Below are 21,464 nucleotides of genomic sequence, written 5' to 3'. Positions count from 1 at the left end.
GGTTGGATAATGGATGGATGGATGGATGATCAATAAGGGGACGATGTAAATTCCAAGAAAATCAGTGGTGAGAGTTTTCAAGTGAGCTGAAAAAAATGAAGAAGGGTTGAGTAATGTGTTTAGGATCAAAAAACAGATGACAAGACAAATTCAGGATCAAAAGCAAATGGCAAAAAAAATCTAGATATAGTGGATATGAATTACTGGAAATATTTCAAATGAAAAATCATGATCAGACAAAATGAAATCATGAACATTGAGAACAAGTTACTGAAAGAAGAGAGTTAGCACTCATGTAGATTTAGCACAAAATTGTTTGAAGACTGAAGGATTATCACTAAACCAATAAAGGAAAAGAACCAGGAAGACTAAGCCATGCCTCAAAATTTCTGTTTGCTGAAAAAAAAAACCACGTGGTAATAAGACGTTTCTGAATTGTTCATGAAGTTTCAGAAAAATACTAAGTGTCAAAACGCAAATGCTAAACTGAAGTCAAAAGATATGTTGTGATATGTTCATTAACATTTAATTCAAAATAAATGCATCTAAAAGCTGAGAATGTTGGACAACTTATAAGTGCATGACTCTCGACTTTTAAACTGTGGAAATGATGACCTCATGTGTTGCTCATTTCCTGTTATCGTGAGGTTGTAACCAAGGTCAGTCAGTCAGTCATTCTGTAACCCACTATATCCTAACACAGGGTCACAGGGGTTTGTTGGAGCCAATCCCAGCCAACACTGGGCGCAAGGCAGGAACAAATCCCCAGTCAGGGCGAAAGCCCATCGCAGGGCACACACCAAGCCTACACTAGGGACAATTTAGGATCACCAATGCACCTAACCTGCATGTCTTTGGACTGTGGGAGGATACAGGAACACCCGGAGGAAACCTACGCAGACACAGGGAGAACATGCAAACTCCACGCACGGAGGACCTGGGAAGTGAACCCAGGTCTCATTACTGCGAGGCAGCAGCGCTATGTAACCAAGGTGGTAACCGCAAACAAAAGTTCACATGATGGAATTAGTCAAGTAAAAACAAAATGGTGGCACAAAGTTACATTTTGTTCAGTCAATATTGAGTTGTAGGTACTCATAATTCTGAAAATCTGTGTAACCACCAGTTCTTATATATAACATGAACAACATGCCTAAACATTCTTTAGCTTCTTGCTGATTGATTATTTATATATTTTTTCCCATACTACAGGTGAAAAGTTAAAATCAGTCTCCCAGAAACTTTCAGAACTTGATTACAGTGTTGTGGTTACATTCCAGGCTTTGTTAAAGACAAAGCTGCCAGATCTCCTACTTAAAGTGGAAGCAATTAAGGAAGATAAAAAGACAAAGGCTTACAAGTGAAAATAGAGGCAAGACAAAAAGAGACAGCTGAGGTGTTAAAAGCAGTGTCTGAAGCAGAATGTTCATAGCCACAGTGTTGAATTAACATTAAATTAACCTTAGCACACTAGTAAAACAAAACTAGAACCCTTAAAGCTCTCTCCTGTACCCTTTTGTCAGTGTTTTCCTTTATGAGCAGGCCCTTGTCCTGCATGCTTTATTCTTACTAGATACACAATTATTCTACCCCTCAATAGAGAATTACACAAAGGGCCTATGATAATAATGGTACCAAAGTTGTTAGAACAAAATCCAGAGGTTACTACTGGCAAAATTATTAATCCAACAGGAAATCTTATAGCCTTAGGTTAGTAGATTACTGTACCACCAATCTGAATAAGAATGCAAGTTGTCAGAATTTACAAGAATACAAGTTTTTTTTTCTGATTTCAAAAGAAAATCTTAAAAAAGTACTATAGAAAACAAATGAGGCAAACAAAATCCTAACTGAATACTTGGGGCTATGGATGTTTGCTTATTTATGTGTTTAAACAAAGATTGATTAAAAGCAACCAGCATGGGAATACTTTTGTACCAAGCTGATCACTCACAGACTTACATGTACCCTGCTTTGTTATTTTTGCCCCTTCATGAGTTCATATTCTTTTCATTTATTTCTTTATTTTTGTTTACATTAATATTTGTTTCTGGCTAGCCATAATTTCTCATTTTCTGTGTTTAAAACATGGTTACACGACTATGATATTACCATGATGATGTAGTCCTCCTCCATGCATGAATGCACAATTATTTACTTGTGTTCAATATGTCTGCTGTGGCATGTAATGCTACAGTGGCCATTTTCCACAAAAATTGGCAGAGTCTCAGATAATAATCCCAAAGTTGTGCTGTGAAAATTTGAAGTAATATTTCATTGTTTTAGAACGCAGCTTGTCTACCTTTAGGTCTTAGACAGACTAGATAACTTGAATCCTCCCAATACTGTAATAAAGTAATGTTCCACTTGCTGCTGCACCTTGGTGAGAGTCACACTTTGCAAGCTCAGAAGCATTTTTTTTCTGGAATTTATTGCATTGTCCAAGATGTAGACAAAATTAGCTACTTTATTCTTATATTTATTTATAATTGAAAGTAAAACTATTACTATATTGCTTTTTAACAATATAAGATATTCAGAAAACAAAGGTGAACAGATGTCTGTGGTAATGAGAAACTCACTGGAATGGAATCATACCTATACTTTCCACTGTTCGTTCACAGGTGTGTCCAACTTCAGTTCTTTACTTTTTCAAACACTACAAACCTTACTTTGTTGCGCAGGCATGATCCTGAGATCTAGCATTTAAAGAAAAGGGAGGAAGTGTGTCGCGTTCCTTGTCAGTGATTGATTGCTTACTTAATTGTCAATCAACCAATTGAATACTTGCAAATGTCACCGTTTCATCTTTCAAATAATATATTGTTTGTTCTTTTATGCAACTGAATTACTAACATAAGAGACTTGGGAGGCTGCGGTGGGCTGGCGCCCTGCCCGGGGTTTGTTTCTTGCCTTGCGCCCTGTGTTGGCTGGGATTGGCTCCAGCAGACCCCCATGACCCTGTAGTTGGGATATAGCGGGTTGGATAATGGATGGATGGATGGATGGAGACTTAGGAGGAGTCAGGTTACTTGCTTAATGGCATTATTATTTTGTTTACCGTAAAAATAAGAGTGCTTTGCCTTTTTCAACATTATGGAGATTTTTCCCCCACTTTATTTATTTACAGAAATTGTAACCGTGACATTTTTTATAAGTGGTAAAAGAAACATGAGGCTTTGAATGCCATTTTACATGAAAGTGACATCAATTTGTTTCTTGGATGTTTTTGTTCAGAACCAAAGTGCCATTGTGTGTTTCTCATTAGCAACTGGAAGTTGGAGACATTATTATTAATATTTGGCATTTGCTTGTTTACTCTTTTTATTGACACTGTTATTCTTGTTATTTTTCATTACTTTTAGGTGTCAGATATATTTTCTTGTGAGAAATCTTATGAATTTTAACGTTTTTTTTTTATTCCTATATACTGTATACTGTATACACCGCATGTAACATGCATTCTTAATCAAGCATACAGAAGACATATGAAATCATATGGAGCCAGATGATTTTGCTAATTTAGTAATGTACAGTATGCATTACTAGTATTTTGTATCAATTTTTCCAGACATCCCTGGTATATTATAATTTCTTTTCAGGCACTTATTCCAAGGCGACTGGTTAAGTGGTACTGCCTCAAAGTACTCTGGTTTACCATTTAAATCCCCAAAGAAATGGGTGTTAAATGGCAATTCTAGATTAGCTCCCTCTGTTTATTTGTGTGGATGTGTGCGTGAGTAGGTCCAGTGATGGACTGATACTTCTGGGGAAAAATCTAGCCAAGAGCAACCCTAGACTAGATAAAAGCTGGTCTGAGAAAGATATATTACGTGTTTATTCTAAAATCTCTGGTAATAAAAATGCATGATCACAGCCACATTTTTAGATGTGTTATATAATTTTGCCCACATTTTGTTATATTTCAGTTGCATGAGGCTAAAAGGTAGTTTGCATTGTAACTTCATAGACCCATCTTCCTGGAACTTTCAAAACCTACAAACCAGTTAATATGTGCAGAAATTACACGTCTGTGAAGTATTTTCAGAGGGATTTTACATTTTTTTCTCATACATCACAAAGATGTGTGTTTTAGGTTCATTGATGACCCTAAATGTTCCCAGTATTTACTTAGGTAAATGCAATGCAATGACCATACACCTTGACCAGGTGTGATAAACTATGAACTGGATTATGTAGAGCATAATTCATTCACTACATCCGAAGAAAAGATTAAAGGGATTATTTTATTAAACAATTATATTATTATTATTTTAAGTAGATCATGCAATTTGAATTAAGAATGACTCAGTTAAGCGGAAGTAAATCAAAACAGACACTGATAAAAATACAGCAAAGTGGAGGTTTTTAAGGTAATGTCCTGTGATTGCTAGCTGCCTTTAATTAATAATTGTTTCTCTTGGGCATACTGACCTTGACTTTTTCTAATAGACTTGCATTTTACTTTATTTGATTTTACAAATCTAGCACTTATTGATCAATCCCCCACTGTAATACACAGGAATTCATTTCACCTTATTTCTTAGGGACATAGCTGCGGACCGTCGAGAGTTGACCAAGCTGGGGATTACACACATTTTAAACTGTGCTCACAGTAAATGGAGAGGAGGAGCAGAGTACTATGAAGGAATGAATATCACCTATCATGGAATTGAAGCGCATGACTCTCCCACATTTGATATGAGTGTGAATTTCTACCCAGCAGCAGACTTCATCCACAAAGCGTTGTCCAATGGAGGTAAGATTATATGTTAAATGTCTGATGAAAAGTCACTTAGATGCTACCATATGTGCTATGGTGTGCTGGACCCTTCTGCTTTTTTCCCCCAGTTTGGTTAATATTGACCTTGACATACTGTGATTTGCACGTCAGTATCATGTTAATATCACAAAAATGCTCAAGTTTGAATGAGATTTCGTCATTTGGAAATCTTTGTCTTTGATGTTTTTTCCCTTTTACTGATGGCTCTGTGAACCCAAGTACTGTACAGTCAAATTGCTCATTAAGTGTAAGAACCATTTGTTAGTTAGGTTATGGTAAATTGATAGAAATATTTTCCTGGTTATGTTAAAACATGTGCCTATACTGTATATACTGTAATAGTATATAATCAGTGGAATAATCTATTATAACCCCTACAAGCTGAATTGTAAATGGAATATTCTATTTTTTCTTGTCATTCTGACTAGTCACTAGCTCAGGCTATGACCTGCCTTACAGTTGATAAGGCATGGAGGGAAAACATTTTCAAACCATACTGTAAAAACTGAACATACTGAAGTGAAGACTATGTAGTTTTGCCATAGAAAATAACACAATTTTTAAGTATAGAAAGTAACTTAACTTTAACATGAGAAAGCTAAGATTGTAATTAAACATTTTTTCCCTTTTTGCCTTTTATTCTCCGTGTGTAATAACTTTTTTTGAATATTTGTGATTTGTACTTTTTAAAACGTTTGCTTAACTTTTTTAAAACAAAGTTTATTAGACTGTGCAATTTCTTTTGTTACGCATTTGACTCATGCTGGATCCTACTCAGTTGCTGCCAAATTGTGGGCAACCTGGAAAAGACATGGCTACGTTTAGCATACCAGAATTACCGTCATTTAGCATTTTCACCATTAAAGCAGTCAAAGTGAAGTCTGTTAAAACACATATTTGTTTTAAGTATAGAAATTTTACAAATAACCAACAGACTGCATACTGCCATATAGGCAGCGTGCAAAATGAGGTCAGCTACAATCAAACATTAGAATAACCTAAAACTGGGTGGTGTTTTCAGAGAACCTAAGTCAAATAGCTCACTTCATTTGTCCATTAAAATATAAACTGCTCAAAAAAATTAAAGGAACACTTTGAAAACACATCAGATCTCAATGGGAAAAATATCATGCTATATATCAATGCTGATATGGACTGGGTAATGTGTTAGGAATGAAAGGATGCCACATCATTTGGTGGAAATGAAAATTATCAACCTACAGTGGGCTGAATTCAAAGACACCCTGAAAATCCAAATGAAAAAATGATGCGGCAGGCTAGTCCATTTTGCCGAAATTTCATTGCAGCAACTCAAAATCTAACTCAGTAGTTTGTATGGCCCTCATGTGCTTGTACGCATGCCTGACAACGTCAGGGCATGCGCCTAATGAGATAACGGATAGTGTCCTGGGGGATCTCCTCCTAGATCTGGACCAGGGCATCATTGAGCTCCTAGACAGTCTTTCGGATGGACCGACACATAATGTCCCAGAGGTGTTCCATTTGATTTAGGTTAGGAGAGGATGGGGGCTAGTCAATGGTATCAATTCCTTAATTCTCCAGGAACTGCCTGCATACTCTCGTAACATGAGGCCGGGCACTGTCGTGCATCAGGAGGAACCCAGGACCTATTGCACCAGCATAGGGGCTGACAATGGCTCCAAGGATTTCATCCTGATGTCTAATGGCAGTCAAGGTGCCATTGTCTACCCTGTAGAGGTCTGGGCATCCCTCCATGGCCTCCCTAGACCATCACTGACCCACCACCAAACCGGTCATGCTGAACGATGTTACAAGCAGCATAACGTGTCTGTCAGATGTGCTCAGGGTGAACCTGCTCTCATCTGCGAAAAGCACAGGGCGCCAGTGAAGGACCTGCGAATTCTGGTATTCTATAGCAAATGCCAATCGAGCTCCACGGTGCCGGGCAGTGAGCACAGGACACACTAGAGGACATTGGGCCCTCAGGCCACCCTCATGAAGTCTTTTTGTGACTGTATGGTCAGAGACATTCACACCAGTGGCCCACTGGAGGTCATTTTGTAGGGCTCTGGCAGTGCTCATCCTGTTTCTCCTTGCCCTAAAAAGAGCAGATACCGGCTAAGGTTAAGGACCTTTTACGGCCCTGTCCAGCTCTCCTTGAGTAACTGCCTGTCTCCTGGAATCTCCTCCATGCCCTTGAGACTGTGCTGGGAGACACAGCAAACCTTCTGGCAATGGCACGTATTGATGTGCCATCCTAGAGAAGTTGGACTACCTGTGCAACCTCTGTAGGGTCCAGGTATCGCCTCATGTTACCAGTAGTGACACTGACCATACCCAAATGCAAAACTAGTGAAAAGACAGACAGAATAGATGAGAAGGGAAAAATGTCAGTGGCCTCCACTTGTTAAACCATTCCTGTTTTGGGGGTCGTCTCATTGTTGCCCCTCTAGTGCACCTGTTGTTAATTTCATTAACACCAATACATCTGAACTGATTAACAACCCCGTCTGCTACTTAACTGACCAGATCAATATCCCAGAAGTTTCAATGACTTGATGCTATACTCTGATTAAAAAGTGTTCATTTAATTTTTTTGAGCAGTATATGTTTCCCAGTCAGTTACCATCTTTCTTTATGAAATGCAGCATTTACCTTAGCAACAATTTTTTAGCAAGCAAATCTTTTATTGGTTGAGAGCAATGCTAAACTTTTCTGCTGCACCATAACTCGCTAACAAATACAGTAGAACTACATTTTAGCATTTTCTAGGGATTGACTGAATAAAAAGTGTTAAATGAAGGAAACTGTCACTGATTTTTCAGGTTCCCATTAGCACAGGTGTTTGCTGTGCTTAGGTTTTCTGTAGTTACACTGCAGTTATTTTTATGATTACTAGATACTGTATATACCAGTTTAAATATGTCTTGATTTCTAATAGAAATGTGTGTGTTTATTATTATCCTTTTTGTTGTTACAGATTGTTACTCATTTTAATGAACACCATTGTGTTGATGGTAATGCCGCTGTTTTTAAACCTTGAGAGGCCAAAGCCTGACTGCAGTGTGGCACATACTAGCTTATGTTTAATTTCTGAAAAAAAAATAAGGCTACATTCACACTGTAGCTCAGTGCCGGTTTTTCCACTCAATTGAGACATGGATCTAATCTTTTTAGAGAAGTGTGATCAGCAAAAAACAACATGGAATCACAACCTTTCAGAAAGAAATTATGCTACTTTCTTAACCACTATTTTGCAATCAAAACCATGAACCTCTAAACTGGCTCCTCTCTTGTCTGCAGTGGTTTTTATGTATACAGTAGATATGCTAGTGATAAATGAACTTAAAGCAATAGTTGTGATTTTTCATTTTCTGTTTTTCTTCGTGTCCATTCATGAGCTGATGAATTTGCAGATATCCTGCACTGAAACGACGTGAAACTGAGTTAACACCCAGTATCTCTCTAGTAGGTTGCATCAGTCTGACAAATTTGTTTTTTTTTTGTTAATTTTGCACACAAGGGTTATATTCAAGATAGATATTTGTACACTTATAGCAGATTTGGATCATCCACAAAATTAATTTTAACAGTCAAACAAAAAAAAGTCAGCTATGAAGCAAAAATCAGAATACGGACACTTTTAGTTGCAGCCTTAAATGATCACACTTGTTTGGACAACAGTTTTTATATGCTCAACAACAGAAACTAAAATAAATGTTAAATACAGAAAAATGCTAAATAGGAGAACATTCAATCAGGGGTTTTACTGTATATAAGTAGCCTGTGTTTTATCTTGCCTCAGATTTGGTTCCTTTTTAACTTTGTGTCACTCGATTATGTTCTTGATATAGAGGTGACAATTTACTTTTGCTTATCATTTATTATTCTTCTGATTTCCCAGATAAGCATATTTTACTCCAGAACCATATTTATTTGTTCTTGATTATGCCAGGGCGGCACGGTGGCACAGTGGTAGCGCTGCTGCCTCGCAGTTAGGAGACCCAGGTTCGCTTCCCGGGTCCTCCCTGCGTGGAGTTTGCATGTTCTCCCCGTGTCTGCGTGGGTTTACTCCGGGCGCTCCGGTTTCCTCCCACAATCCAAAGACATGCAGGTTAGGTGGATTGGTGATTCTACATTGGCCCTAGTGTGTGGTGGGTGTGTTTGTGTGTGTCCTGTGGTGGGTTGGCACCATGCCCAGGATTGGTTCCTGCCTTGTGCCCTGTGTTGGCTGGGATTGGCTCCAGCAGACCCCCGTGACCCTGTATTCGGATTCAGCGGGTTAGGAAATGGTTGGTTGGTTGGTTGATTATGCCTTAATTGTTTAAGATATATGTTTGGCTATGTTCTAACTTTTACACGTGTCATTAGCACAACTTGGAGGTATCTGGTAGGCATTACAAGCAGAAGAACCTATTGTAGTGTGCTAGTATTAGAGGAGGCAGTTACAGTTGTTTTAACAGCTTCCTGCTAATGACATACTATATGTACTGTATAGTGTTTCACGCTGCCCTTGTTGAGATCAGTTTCGGCGAGGGGGCAGTCAACTTTTTTGATAAAGTTGAAAGTTGTGTACTCTCCTTTCATAGTTGTTTTTTTCCAGACAGGTCTACTTAAAAGTACAAATACAGAAACCACATGTGGTATACTTGGGTATTACACTTGGTTGCTCATTTCCATATAATTATCATGTACTATTTGCTCAGCCAAAATCAGAAATCAGAGTAATTTGTTTACAAATCTAGATGGTCTTTGTGTTTCAATGACAGGTAAGATCAGCACTCTCTGTGCATCACTTCTGAATTGTACATATACTGATGACACAGTTAAACAACAACCAAGAGCTGATAACAACAGGTGACTAAGTAAATGGGACTGTGTTCCAGAAACAAATTTCATACTACAACCCCAATTCCAATGAAGTTGGGACGTTGTGTAAAATGTAAATAAAAACAGAATACAATGATCTGCAAATCCTTTTCAACCTAGATTCAATTTTATTCAATTGAATACACTACAAAGACAAGATATCAAATGTTCAAACTGATAAACTTTACTGTTGATTTGCAAATCTTCACTCATTTTGAATTTGATGCCTGCAACACGTTCCAAAAAAGCTGGGACGGGGCATGTTTACCACTGTGTTATATCACCATTCCTTTTAACAACACTCAATAAGCGTTTGGGAACTGAGGACACTAATTGTTGAAGCTGTGTAGGTGGAATTCTTTCCCATTCTTGCTTGATGTACAACTTCAGTTGCTCAACAGTCCAGGGTCTCCATTGCCGTATTTTGTGCTTCATAGTGCGCCACACCTTTTCAATGGGAGACAGGTCTGGACTGCAGGCAGGCCAGTCTAGTACCTGCACTCTTTTACTACGAAGCCACACTGTTGTAACACATGCAGAATGCGGCTTCGCATTGTCCTGCTGAAATAAGCAGGGACGTCCCTGAAAAGGACATCACTTGGATGGCAGCATATGTTGCTCCAAAGCCTGTATGTACCTTTCAGCATTAATGGTGCCTTCACAGATGTGCAAGTTACCCATGCCATGGGCACTAACACACCCCTATACCATCACAGATGCTGGCTTTTGAACTTTGCGCTAATGACAATCTGGATGGTCCTTTTCCTCTTTGGCCTGGAGGACACGACGTCCATGATTTCCAAAAACAATTTGAAATGTGGACTCGTCAGACCACAGCACACTTTTCCACTTTGCGTCAGTCCATCTCAGATGAGCTCGGGCCCAGAGAAGCCGACGCCGTTTCTGGGTGTTGTTGATATATGGCTTTCGCTTTCCATGGTAGAGTTTTAACTTGCACTTGTAGATGTAGCAACGAACTGTGTTAACTGACAATGATTTTCTGAAGTATTCCTGACCCCATGTGGTAATATCCTTTACAGAATGATGTCGGTTCTTAATGCAGTGCCACCTGAGGGATCGAAGGTCACGGGCATCCAGTGTTGGTATTCAGCCTTGCCGCTTACTTGCAGAGATTTCTCCAGATTCTCTGAATCTTTTGATGATATTATGGACAGCAGATGATGAAATCCCTAGATTCCTTGCAATTGTATGTTGAGAAAAGTTGTTCTTAAACTGCTGGACTATTTTCCCACACAGTTTTTCACAAAGTGGTGAACCTCACCCTATCCTTGCTTGTGAATGACTGAGCCTTTTGGGGATGCTCCTTTTATACCCAATCATGACAAACACCTGTTTCCAATTAACCTGTTCACCTCTGGAATGTTCAAAACAGGTGTTTTTTGAACATTCCTCAACTTTCCCAGTCTTTTGCTGCTCCTGTCCCAGCTTTTTTGGAACATGTTGCAGGCATCAAATTCAAAATGAGTGAAAATTTGCAAAACAACAATAAAAATCAGTTTGAACATTAGATCTTGTCTTTGTAGTGTATTCAATTGAATATAGTTTGAAAAGGATTTGCAAATCATTGTATTCTGTTTTTATTTACGTTTTACACAACGTCCCAACTTCATTGGAACTGGGGTTGTATAAGAATAATAAAAGTTGTTTCAGATAAAAGGTACTCTGCTACCTAGCTGTTGATACTTCAACACAAACTGGCTAATTTCTAATATGACATCTGTAGAAAAACAATAAAATTAATGAACATTTGGGTCATTCGGTCAATAATCAAAAGCAGTACATCTTAAATGCAACAGGGAAGAGTAAACAATTTAATATATAAAAGACAACAAGTAATTTCAGTAACATCGATATATACATCTATAAATACTAGGTTTGTTTTTTAAATTTAGGTAAAGTATTCTTAAAGTGCTTCTTGTATTTTAGGACTGTATTTATTTGAATGATCTTTATTCTATTTTGTTGTTCTGTATAACAATGTGTTTTTATTAAACACTTTCTGATGGCATTCTTTTTGAAAGTTATTATATAAAATAAAAACTGCTTGTCTGTTTCGTAATATGGCAATGGGTATTAACTAAGTTTGTCTCTTTCTTATTGCAGGATGCATCTTAGTGCACTGTGCTGTTGGAGTCAGTAGATCAGCTACCCTGGTCCTGGCATATCTCATGATTCGTCAAGACATGACATTGGTGGAAGCCATTAAAACTGTGAAAGACCACCGTGGTATCATCCCCAACCGTGGCTTCCTACGGCAGCTGTCAGGATTGGATTCAGTCCTAAAAGCCAGTCGAAAGACATGACTGATTTGACTGGAGGCAAGAGTACACTGCAAACAATATTACTTGATATATGGCAAATCTGTAATTTTATTTTTTAAACAGAAAATTTCTTACCAATTATGTTGCTAGAAAAGATGTTCCTCTTTGTGAAATATAATTCAGTTTTTAAAAAAGTGTACACTCTAAAAGAATTTGGACTACTCATTTTGATATGTATAAGAACCCAACAGTTTAACTCAAAGGGCTGACTTTGGCAATGGACTTGCCACTAGTCCAACATGAGTATAACTCAGGCATCAGAGACAGATGCTGATTTTAATATTTAATGCTACAATAATCTCTTTTTTTCCAATTGTAGAAAAAGGTAAAAAATATAAAATGAGTAAATCAAGTTCAAGATTATCACAGTGTTTATTGACTGGGGGACATGCTAAGAGCTATGGTCCTTATTACTTTAATGCACTTTCGTTTCCAATGCATTGGTTTTTTGGCCAATACCTAGTTTTCTGATCTATTACTTAGTGTGCACATTTATGTAATATTTTTAAAAAATGGTGTCAAGACTTAATTCTCTAATACACCAGGTAAGATGATCTCAGTTTTATTATTTAACCATTTAACTGGGTAGAAGGGCATTTTCTGAATAGAATTCCTTTTTTTGAAGTGACACCTGTGTTAACTGCCACTTTAAAACTACACATGCTGTGCTCACACGGATTTCTTTAGAAGGTGATGTGCATTCTAAATATCACAACCCTTGAACTATAATGGTAAATTAAACTGATCCATTGTTTATGCAATTTTAAAGTTGATTAATGTCATTTTAAAAATAATGACTAATACAGAAATTTTATTTTCCAGATTGTACAACAAAATTAAAACCTAATACTATTTGTTAATTCTTTACCCATCCTTATCCTAAATATTTTAGCTAAATTAACTAAAGTACTCTATGAAGGTATGTCAGCAGGAAAGGTGCTATATAAGTATATTTTTGTAACATGGTCTAAATTTTGTGGCCTTCATTTTATTTATTTAAAATACACGTTCCCTAAGCACTTTATATAATACAAGATAAAACTGTGCATTAGTAACTGCCGGAAATGCATTTCAAGCAACATCCCAGTTCTCATATCCCATTTGTGAGAAAGGAACACAGGTGGGAATAGTGACTTGCTCATGATAAACAATGAGTTAGTGGCTGAGCTGGAACTAGAACTGTATTTTTCCTGATTTTAAAACAGGTGAACAGAAGATAATGAATCCTTATCTGAAGATCATACACATCTAAGATGTTTTGGGTCATTTGTCTTAGATGGTAAAGTTTGTGAGCTGCTGTTTTGCAATGGAAAAAGCAATGTTACTTAATTTCTTTTGACAGAAGATAACACTATATCAAGTTAATATTTTTTGTGGTGAACAGGCTTTTGCTTCAGAGAAGGAAACAAAACCTTTGGTAATGTAGATCAGTCCAGTGTTACTACAAGATGTGGTAGATAGCATTAGCAACCTGTGTCCTGTTGTTGTGTACTTAGTTAGAGAAGAGTTATTTTTCCTATTACTGTGAACTGACTGTTCCAAAGGTAATCACTATGCTTATCCAGTAACAACTGAGCTAAAAAGAATTACAGGGGAAAATACTGATTTACTTTTTGTGAATGATAAAGATTCCTGATGTTTCTTTCTGACTTAAAGGCTGATGAATAGGATTACTTTTGCTATGTGTACCTGTATATAGCCTATCCATCTTAGTGAAATATTCAGTTATCATGTGAAACATGCTTACTGGATGCCATACTTAAAAAAAGGATATGTTAGATAGGTGTCATATTATCTATCTATCCATCTCTCAATCTATCTATGACTATTAATTTTTTCTTTATACTTTGTGTTCATTAGCAAATGCTTAGGCACATAATTATTTACTTTATAATCAAAATCAAAAAGCTAAACATTCAAAGACTTTTTAAAGATAGCTGGCTGGATCAGGTTTGAAAAGGTAATCACATATGTTTTGTCACACTATTCTCAGTCCCACTCAGGATTATAAAGAGCTTACTAACAGATGCTGGCGCCAGTCAACTGACAAATATGTGTAGAAGACATCTGTTTATTTAACTGCTTTTGCAGGAATAATTATTCTAAGTAGGCATGCTAGTCTGAGGAAATGCTCTGAAATGTGCAGAAAACATTATAATGAAATGATGTGTGTTTAGGCTTGGAATAAATACAGTTATTTGAAGAAGAAAAAAACAAACAAATATAGCCTTCTTACCCTACAATGTTTGTTGAGTCCAGCAGCCAAAGTTCACAAATGTAGCTTAGAGCTTCAGTTAGCATCTCAGTAACTTGTACCAACAAGTACCTGTGTACTCCCTTTTCTCTAGGGAAAGAGGTAAATGATAAATATGTGGCCATATCATCAAATAATTTTACATAACAAATGTCTAAGTCCATTTTAACTGTCTCAAAAAAAAGTGAGGTGAGAGGGCAGGTTTCTAGTACAAAATATAAATATTTCATGATGCTGCCATTTTGAAATTGATCCATAGATGTAGCATATATACTAGTATATATACTAGTATACACTGTGGTTAGATTACTAAGAATGAGTAGTGCCCTTAATACATGACCAAACTGACACGCTGGATCGTCACTAACATATGAAAGTTACTTCACAGAAGGGGCTTCCATGAGACCTTCATACATTTATTCTGTGTTAAACTGTATTTGACTTTCTAGTCTAAATAATCTAATTTTAAACAATGACAAATTTTGTAGAAAATATGTGTTTATGTAAAACATGTCATTGTGCATTGTCCTGTTACAAAAATGAAAGAAAAACATCTGGTATAAAACCTTTGAGCAAATCCATCCATCCTTTTATTTTCTAAACCTAAAATGCTGCTTAGGCATTCAAGGATACTAAAGATGGTTCAACATGTTTTCATTTCCAGTGGAAGTGGGCGAGAGGTGAACACTTGCTATCAAATCTCTTTGAGTATAAGAATGGGTGTTATTTGTTAAAAAAATATTTCAGTATGAAAAGTATATACAAATACTGTACATTATATCAATATCTTCCGAGTTTTTAATTATATTGTAATAGGGATTGTTGACCATTCTGCCCACTCCTACAATTTCCAGTAGTACTGTACTTTTGGTAACATGGCATGTAAATTGTGTTCAGGGTGATTACACTGCCTTAGTCATAATTAAATGAAGGAGAGATGCCTGTGAGATAATATGTTAAAGATTTGATAAGTCATTGGATAAAGCCAGAGATTTCATAGATGAATGAATGGCTCTTACACCATTCACTCTGTGGAGGTGACTCTTTTTAATGAGTGACTTTGATTCAATGCTGGATACAACATACTGAGAGCAACATACTGCCACTTTTTTGGTGTCAGAGATTATATCTGTCTTAGTATTTATTCATGATGTATGTTAAACATTAATCATAAGTATTTGAAGCTTTGTTACATCATTAAACATAAATAATTTTCAAGTTTAAATCTATGTGCCGGGCTGTCATTGACAACATATTAAAGGAAACACATTTTAATCACTGCCATGGAGGGAGGTTCATTAGAGGCGCCTCATCCTCTTCATTTCCAATCTGTTTGCTACATTAGCTTTTCTCATTTTTGTAGTTCTTAATAATACTTGAATTATTTTTATTCACCCATTGTGTAATTTTTATATCACAAAGCCTAGTACCTACTGCCTTATATATATTTTCCTATCAGTCAAAATGGTTTTAAATGAATTCACCCTGTTTCTCTTTTATTACAAAGTATTTGTTACCTAATGCATAAATCTTTATTATTGCTTTTTATAAATTCAAGTCTTGATGTACTGTTTAATGATGTATTTAATAAACGTGTATATTAAACAATATATGATTCTTTCTTGATGGTTATTTTATACCTATTTACTTAAACATTTTTTCAAGAGAAATTCTATCTACCAGATGTCCCTGAAAGCAGTAATTTTAAGTTGTATTCAGTACTGGGACTCCTTACATAAGAGAAAATCATTCAGTAGGCAGTTTTGACACAATATAAAAATTTTAACACATGATTCTTATTCAGATCTGGCCACTAGGTGGTGCTGCAATACCCCCTCCCCCTGCCCTCTACCCAATCAAACTACAGACACGACTTCCCAACAACAGTCTTGGGTTTAAAATGACCTTTTTATTAAACAAGATTACTTTATACAAGTGTCTTCTTTTCTACAATTCAAAAACAATGCCAGTCCTTTCTTTCCCTTTTTTCACACATTCTCCCACTCCTTCACGCAAGTTTTGTCCTCTTTCTCCTTATATTGAATGATAAGTGGAGGCTCCTGTAATGCAGGATTTGAAAGTACTTCCAATGTCAGGATTCTGCACACAAAATAGGGATAGTCATTCCCTGCAGGTCCCCTGGTGGCACCCATGGAACCCAGAAGAGCTGCCCAAAAGGATTACAGTTCCCAATACACACTGCGGGTGTGTGTATGGGTACATCAGCCTACGAATGCTGCCACCCAGCGCACCAGGGGAGTGTACAGTCTTAGAAAGGAGTTTCCTCATGTCCATGTACCACACTGAGCCAAGCCAGCCACTGGTCTTCTGTCTAACCCTGTCAGGATGCCAGTACATCCATTCCTTATATTATGTTGGCATGGCATACCAGCCTCCTGGTTGAGACAGAGAACGCCTTGCTTCTGACCACTCATTAAATTGGCTTCTCAGGCAGGCATGGGAGTTGGACTCATTCCAGTGAGGATGCCATTCCATCCTGCATGTCCATCACACAAGTTATGCAGTAGTTATGCCATGTCTTGAACTATTATTTCTTTATTTGATATGGCTTCTTTTAAAGCAAGTATAATTACAAGGTGCTGTACAAATTAAAGATAATGTAAATACCTGTATAATTTTGTAACTTTGCAGAAAATTTTCAACAATTACATTAGCATTAGCAAGCTCAAACCTGCTTAATCCAATTTGGTGTAGTGGGTTTGGTGCAGTGCTGAGCCTAGCAGTTATAAATAACATTCTGAAACCTGCTTATTTCAGCATATGGTTGTAGGGAGCTTTGAGAGCATACATCATAAACAGAAAACACAAGTTTCCTTGATATTGCCTTTTTTGAATTGAAGATCAGAGATTTCACCAAACAATACTGGGAAAAAGTGGACCTTCAATTCAAAAACTCAGTCCCTTGTGACTTGCACTTTCTGTTTATGATGTGTCCTAATTTTTCCATCTATCTATTTAACAGTATTTTATAAAAAAAAAAATGTGCATTTTGGTAATTTTGAGCAAACAACTAGATAAATGATGTGGATTCTTTTTTCATGTAAAATTTTCATATTGTTTCCCATTATACAGCATTGGTCACCATAGGCTTGCATTATATGTAATAAACATTTTTACCTCTGTTCTGGATGAAGACATGAGATTACATTTTTTTCTCAGCCTTCTCTACAACCTACATGTTGTAAGTAACATATATAAAAATATACAATATATATTTTTTTATGGTTTATCTCTTTAAACGAATATGCATGCATACTGGTAAGCAGTATGATCTAGGTTCATAGTTTATTCTCTTACTGTGTGACTCTGAAGAATCTCATAAACGTTAAGTAGCTGGTGCACTCATTGCATAAAATACATGTAAACAACTTAAAACTTGAATATTAGGGAATTAGTTAAAATTTTATTGTGGAGCACTACATTTATCTTTTTACTTTTGATATTCATTTAAATAAAGCTGTTGGGAACTAAGTCATAAGTTTCTGTCAGAGCAGCAAAAACCAGGAAGTGCCTGCGACTTAATGTGGCTGCTGTGGTTTGCAGTGTTAGTTCATTGCCTACTTCCCTTTTGGACAATAGTACTTCCACATGTCTGACTGGTGAATATTAGTAATATACGTGATTTCTCTGATTGCTCAACAAAAGGATTTTTTCCCTATGATTTTCTGAGATACCTTTCTCAGTTTCTAGAACTGGTTGATAATTACGATACTTTTGAGATATTCCATTTTTGAGATATTCCATTATTTAATTTTGATGCACATAGATATTGCATTGTATACATGTTGATACTATTCACATCACATTAGAACATTAATTACTGTGTTTGTTAAACTTTTAAAGCTTTATATTACTCGCTAGAGCTGGTAATTTCTACATTATTGCTGCACATTTAAAATATTTCTTCGTGTCTTAGAGTTTCTATTCATTTATTCATTCATTCTACAGTACTGATGCAGTTATATGGTAGGGTGGAGTCTATCTTGTGTTTTGTTATAATTCCATTTACATTAAAAGTTAAAAGACATTTAGCCTTTCTTCACTTTTATATTAAGTATATTTATTATAAAAAATGGTGAATATATTTTAAAAATAATCTACAGTGTATGTTCCACAATTTAGAAAGTACTTTTTGCGCTGTTATTTCAATATTTATTCATTATACTATTGAAAGAAGGTCTCATATAGGAGATTTTTTCAGCAAAAAATGAAATGAAAATTAAAATTATAAAATGAAAAGGCAATCTCTCTTTTGCAATTTCATTTTCAAAGTGTACACACAAGAATGCTGCAAAAATCAAAAATAAAATGAAAGAATAGCATTTGCAATTTCATTTTTAGCCTGAACAGCAATGAAGCTGCAAAAATGAAAAGAAAAACACAAATAAGCACTGGCGCCACCTGCTGCTCATTGAGTTTTCATTTCCAATTTGAATTTTCATTGTCAAGCTCTCAACATGCAAATACTGTGGGTCATTTGGCACGGCTTTACACTTCGACTTCCCACAATTCTTTGTCTTTTGGCTGTCCTAAATCAGACTGTGTATTTTGGAAGCTGCACACACACTCTTAAAAATTGTCCTTTACTCTCAAGGCTTAATGCTAGCCCAGAAATAAACTTAAAGCACACCTTAAAACAGTTGGTGAAGGACTGAACACTTGAACAATAGAGAAAAATGGCACTTAGCATGATTTTCAATGCTGATTTATATTCTTCAGCCATATACCTGGAAACGTACCATGTAAAATTCACCAAATAAAACACACTGATACAGCAGGAAGAAGGGCAGGTTTATCGACTCTGGCTCAGGTTGTGCCTTGCCAACTGTGTCTAGGTGGCTGTGTTCAGAGAATAGGTACAAAGGCTGGATGACTAGATGGCTTTCAGTGAGGCAGCACTCAAAATATAAACCATTGTAACAAACAGGCAGCAGGTTGGGTTAATGCCTTATTCAATATTATTTGCAAATTTCCACAACAAATATAATAACTCCACATACAGCAGTACTTCCAACTGTTTCCCTTAATACCCAGATATTCCTGCACTTTCTCAGCCTTTAACCTTGTTTTCTAGTTTTTTTCTAAATGTGTAATTTTCAAAAAGATCATAGAGTGTTTTAATTTAAAGTACTGTACAGGCTAAAGTGCTTGCATACATATGTGTGTGTATGTACGCAAGCTAAATCAATGTGTAAATATGTAATGACAGCAAAAAGTATGAGTACATCTGCATAACTATTTAAAATATAAATCACAATAGTGCTAATTATTGGCAATGTTTGATGCACACTGCTTACCTTCAGATCCAGGAGAGAGACACTCAGTAACAGCTCTTTCACTGTCAGTTTGGAGTTTGCACATTCTTTGTGATTTCATCTGTCATTTTCTACTAGCACTCTGGTTTTCCCCTCATATCTTAAGGACATTAACGTTACGGAAATTTGTGATGATAAATTTTACTAGTCTGATGGTAAAAATGTCCTGATTTCAGTGGACTGAGCCTGAATCTCTTGGAAATAGGCTCAGCTGGCATGTTATCATGAATTTGAACATTTAAAACCTTTTCTGGAACTTACATGTGTAAAAAATGGATAACCTCTCAACAGTAAAAGAGACTATAAAGAAAGTACTTAGTGATTTGGAAACTGTAGAAGGACTGTTGTTTAGATTCAATAGGCTGAGATGTAAAAACTTACTGGGGCAAGATAACATATTCTAGAGTGGTTAATTAGTGTAGTAAGTATATATATAAACTATTGATTCTTATTTTTTGAACATCACTGCACACTGAGGACATTTCTAAGGCCTAGAAGCTATTAAATACAAAAGAGGTGATCATGCTGATCCAAGTAACTATAGGGCAGTAAGACATTCTGATTGAAGCAACCATTAAGGAAAAAATCGAACATCATGTGGCAAAAACACGTGTACTGTAAAACAGAGAGCATGGCTTTAGACTGAGAAGGTTGTGCTTCAATAATAGGCTTAAATTCTTTGAGGATTTTCAAAAAGCTGTGATAAAGGATAATGATTTTAGGTATTACAGAGAAAGAAGTGGGAAATCGAGACACAGTGTGTTGATATATACATAATTGCATTAAAAATTGGAAACAAAGTGTTATAATAAGACAAGTTTTTGTGTCCTTCAGAAATCAGTGCTATAACCACTTTGCATTTTAATATAACTAATTATTTGGATAAGAATGTAAAAAACAAGCTGGCTAATGAGTATAGATGGTATGACACTAGCTGGACTGCCAGACAATGAAGAATCAGCCCAATCGCTAAAAAGAGACCTGGACAAAATAAGGTGTGGGCAGATGAAATTTAATGTAAATAAATGTGAGTTATCACATGTAGGAAGTAAAAATCTTAGATATGAAAACACAACGGGAGGCGTGAAACTTAAAAGTACAACTTATGAGAAAGACTTAAGAGTCATAGTGGATGTCACTATCTACAACTTCCACTTAACAGCAGACATCAAAAACACTAATAGAATGTTAGATTATATAATATAGTATGTTGTGTAGTGTATACCTGTAGATCAATGGAAATTACAGAGGTATACATTGAAAAGATTGTTTTTATTATTTAATGTGATTTTTATATGTTTTTGATCAATGAATTAAAAAAATGAAAACCATTTTTCTCAATCAAGTAACATTTAATCACAAAACATATTTTTTAACTGTCAATTATGGGTTTTTTATTGTTCTTGCACTTTAATTAATATCAATATTTTTATTTTAATGATTATTTGTTTGAATTTAATATTTTCTAATATTAAAATCTGTGGTTAAATGTTTGAAAATCTTCTCAAGAAAACAAATGGCAATGAGCACCAATGGGTCATAAGTTCTGTGTATTTTAATAGGTCAGCAGTCAGGGCATACAAAATGCCCAGGTTTTCTCTGCGATAGCACAGCCAATAATTTACATCACTTCATATTAAGCTTGCTTTAATGAAGCAGTTTGTCAAAACCCAATCAAAAGATGCAAGTTGCTTTTTGTATTTAGACCAAATGTTTACAGGTTTTCAGAGACTAAACTGAAAGATGGCATTCTAGTTGAACCTGATTTTAGAAAACTGATTTCTGATTCAGAATTTGCAGGTGCAATGAATGACCTGAAACAAGAGGATTCTGTAACATTCAGGGAAGTCATTTCTAAGTTTTTACGTGACAGTAAAGATCCAGATTATAAAGAAAAT

General features: G+C 36.0%; 1 protein-coding gene across 2 annotated transcripts in view; it reads left to right on the top strand.

Moving 5' to 3' along the window:
• LOC120538953 (dual specificity protein phosphatase 26-like) overlaps positions 1–15,840 on the top strand; it is a 28,660-nt gene extending 12,820 nt beyond the window's left edge. For both annotated transcript variants that reach the window (XM_039768595.1, XM_039768594.1), the window contains exons 3-4: positions 4,548–4,759; positions 11,759–15,840. In XM_039768595.1, coding sequence (XP_039624529.1) covers positions 4,548–4,759; positions 11,759–11,958 — 412 coding nt within the window. In that variant the 3' untranslated portion in view covers positions 11,959–15,840. The remainder of the gene's footprint in view (positions 1–4,547; positions 4,760–11,758) is intronic.
• Positions 15,841–21,464: the final 5,624 nt, after the last annotated feature.

The sequence above is a fragment of the Polypterus senegalus genome, chromosome 11, assembly GCF_016835505.1.
Source record: "Polypterus senegalus isolate Bchr_013 chromosome 11, ASM1683550v1, whole genome shotgun sequence".
Taxonomy (NCBI): domain Eukaryota; kingdom Metazoa; phylum Chordata; class Cladistia; order Polypteriformes; family Polypteridae; genus Polypterus; species Polypterus senegalus.
The sequence above is the reverse complement of the archived record's forward strand: the minus strand, read 5'-3'. Positions and strand labels throughout refer to the sequence as shown.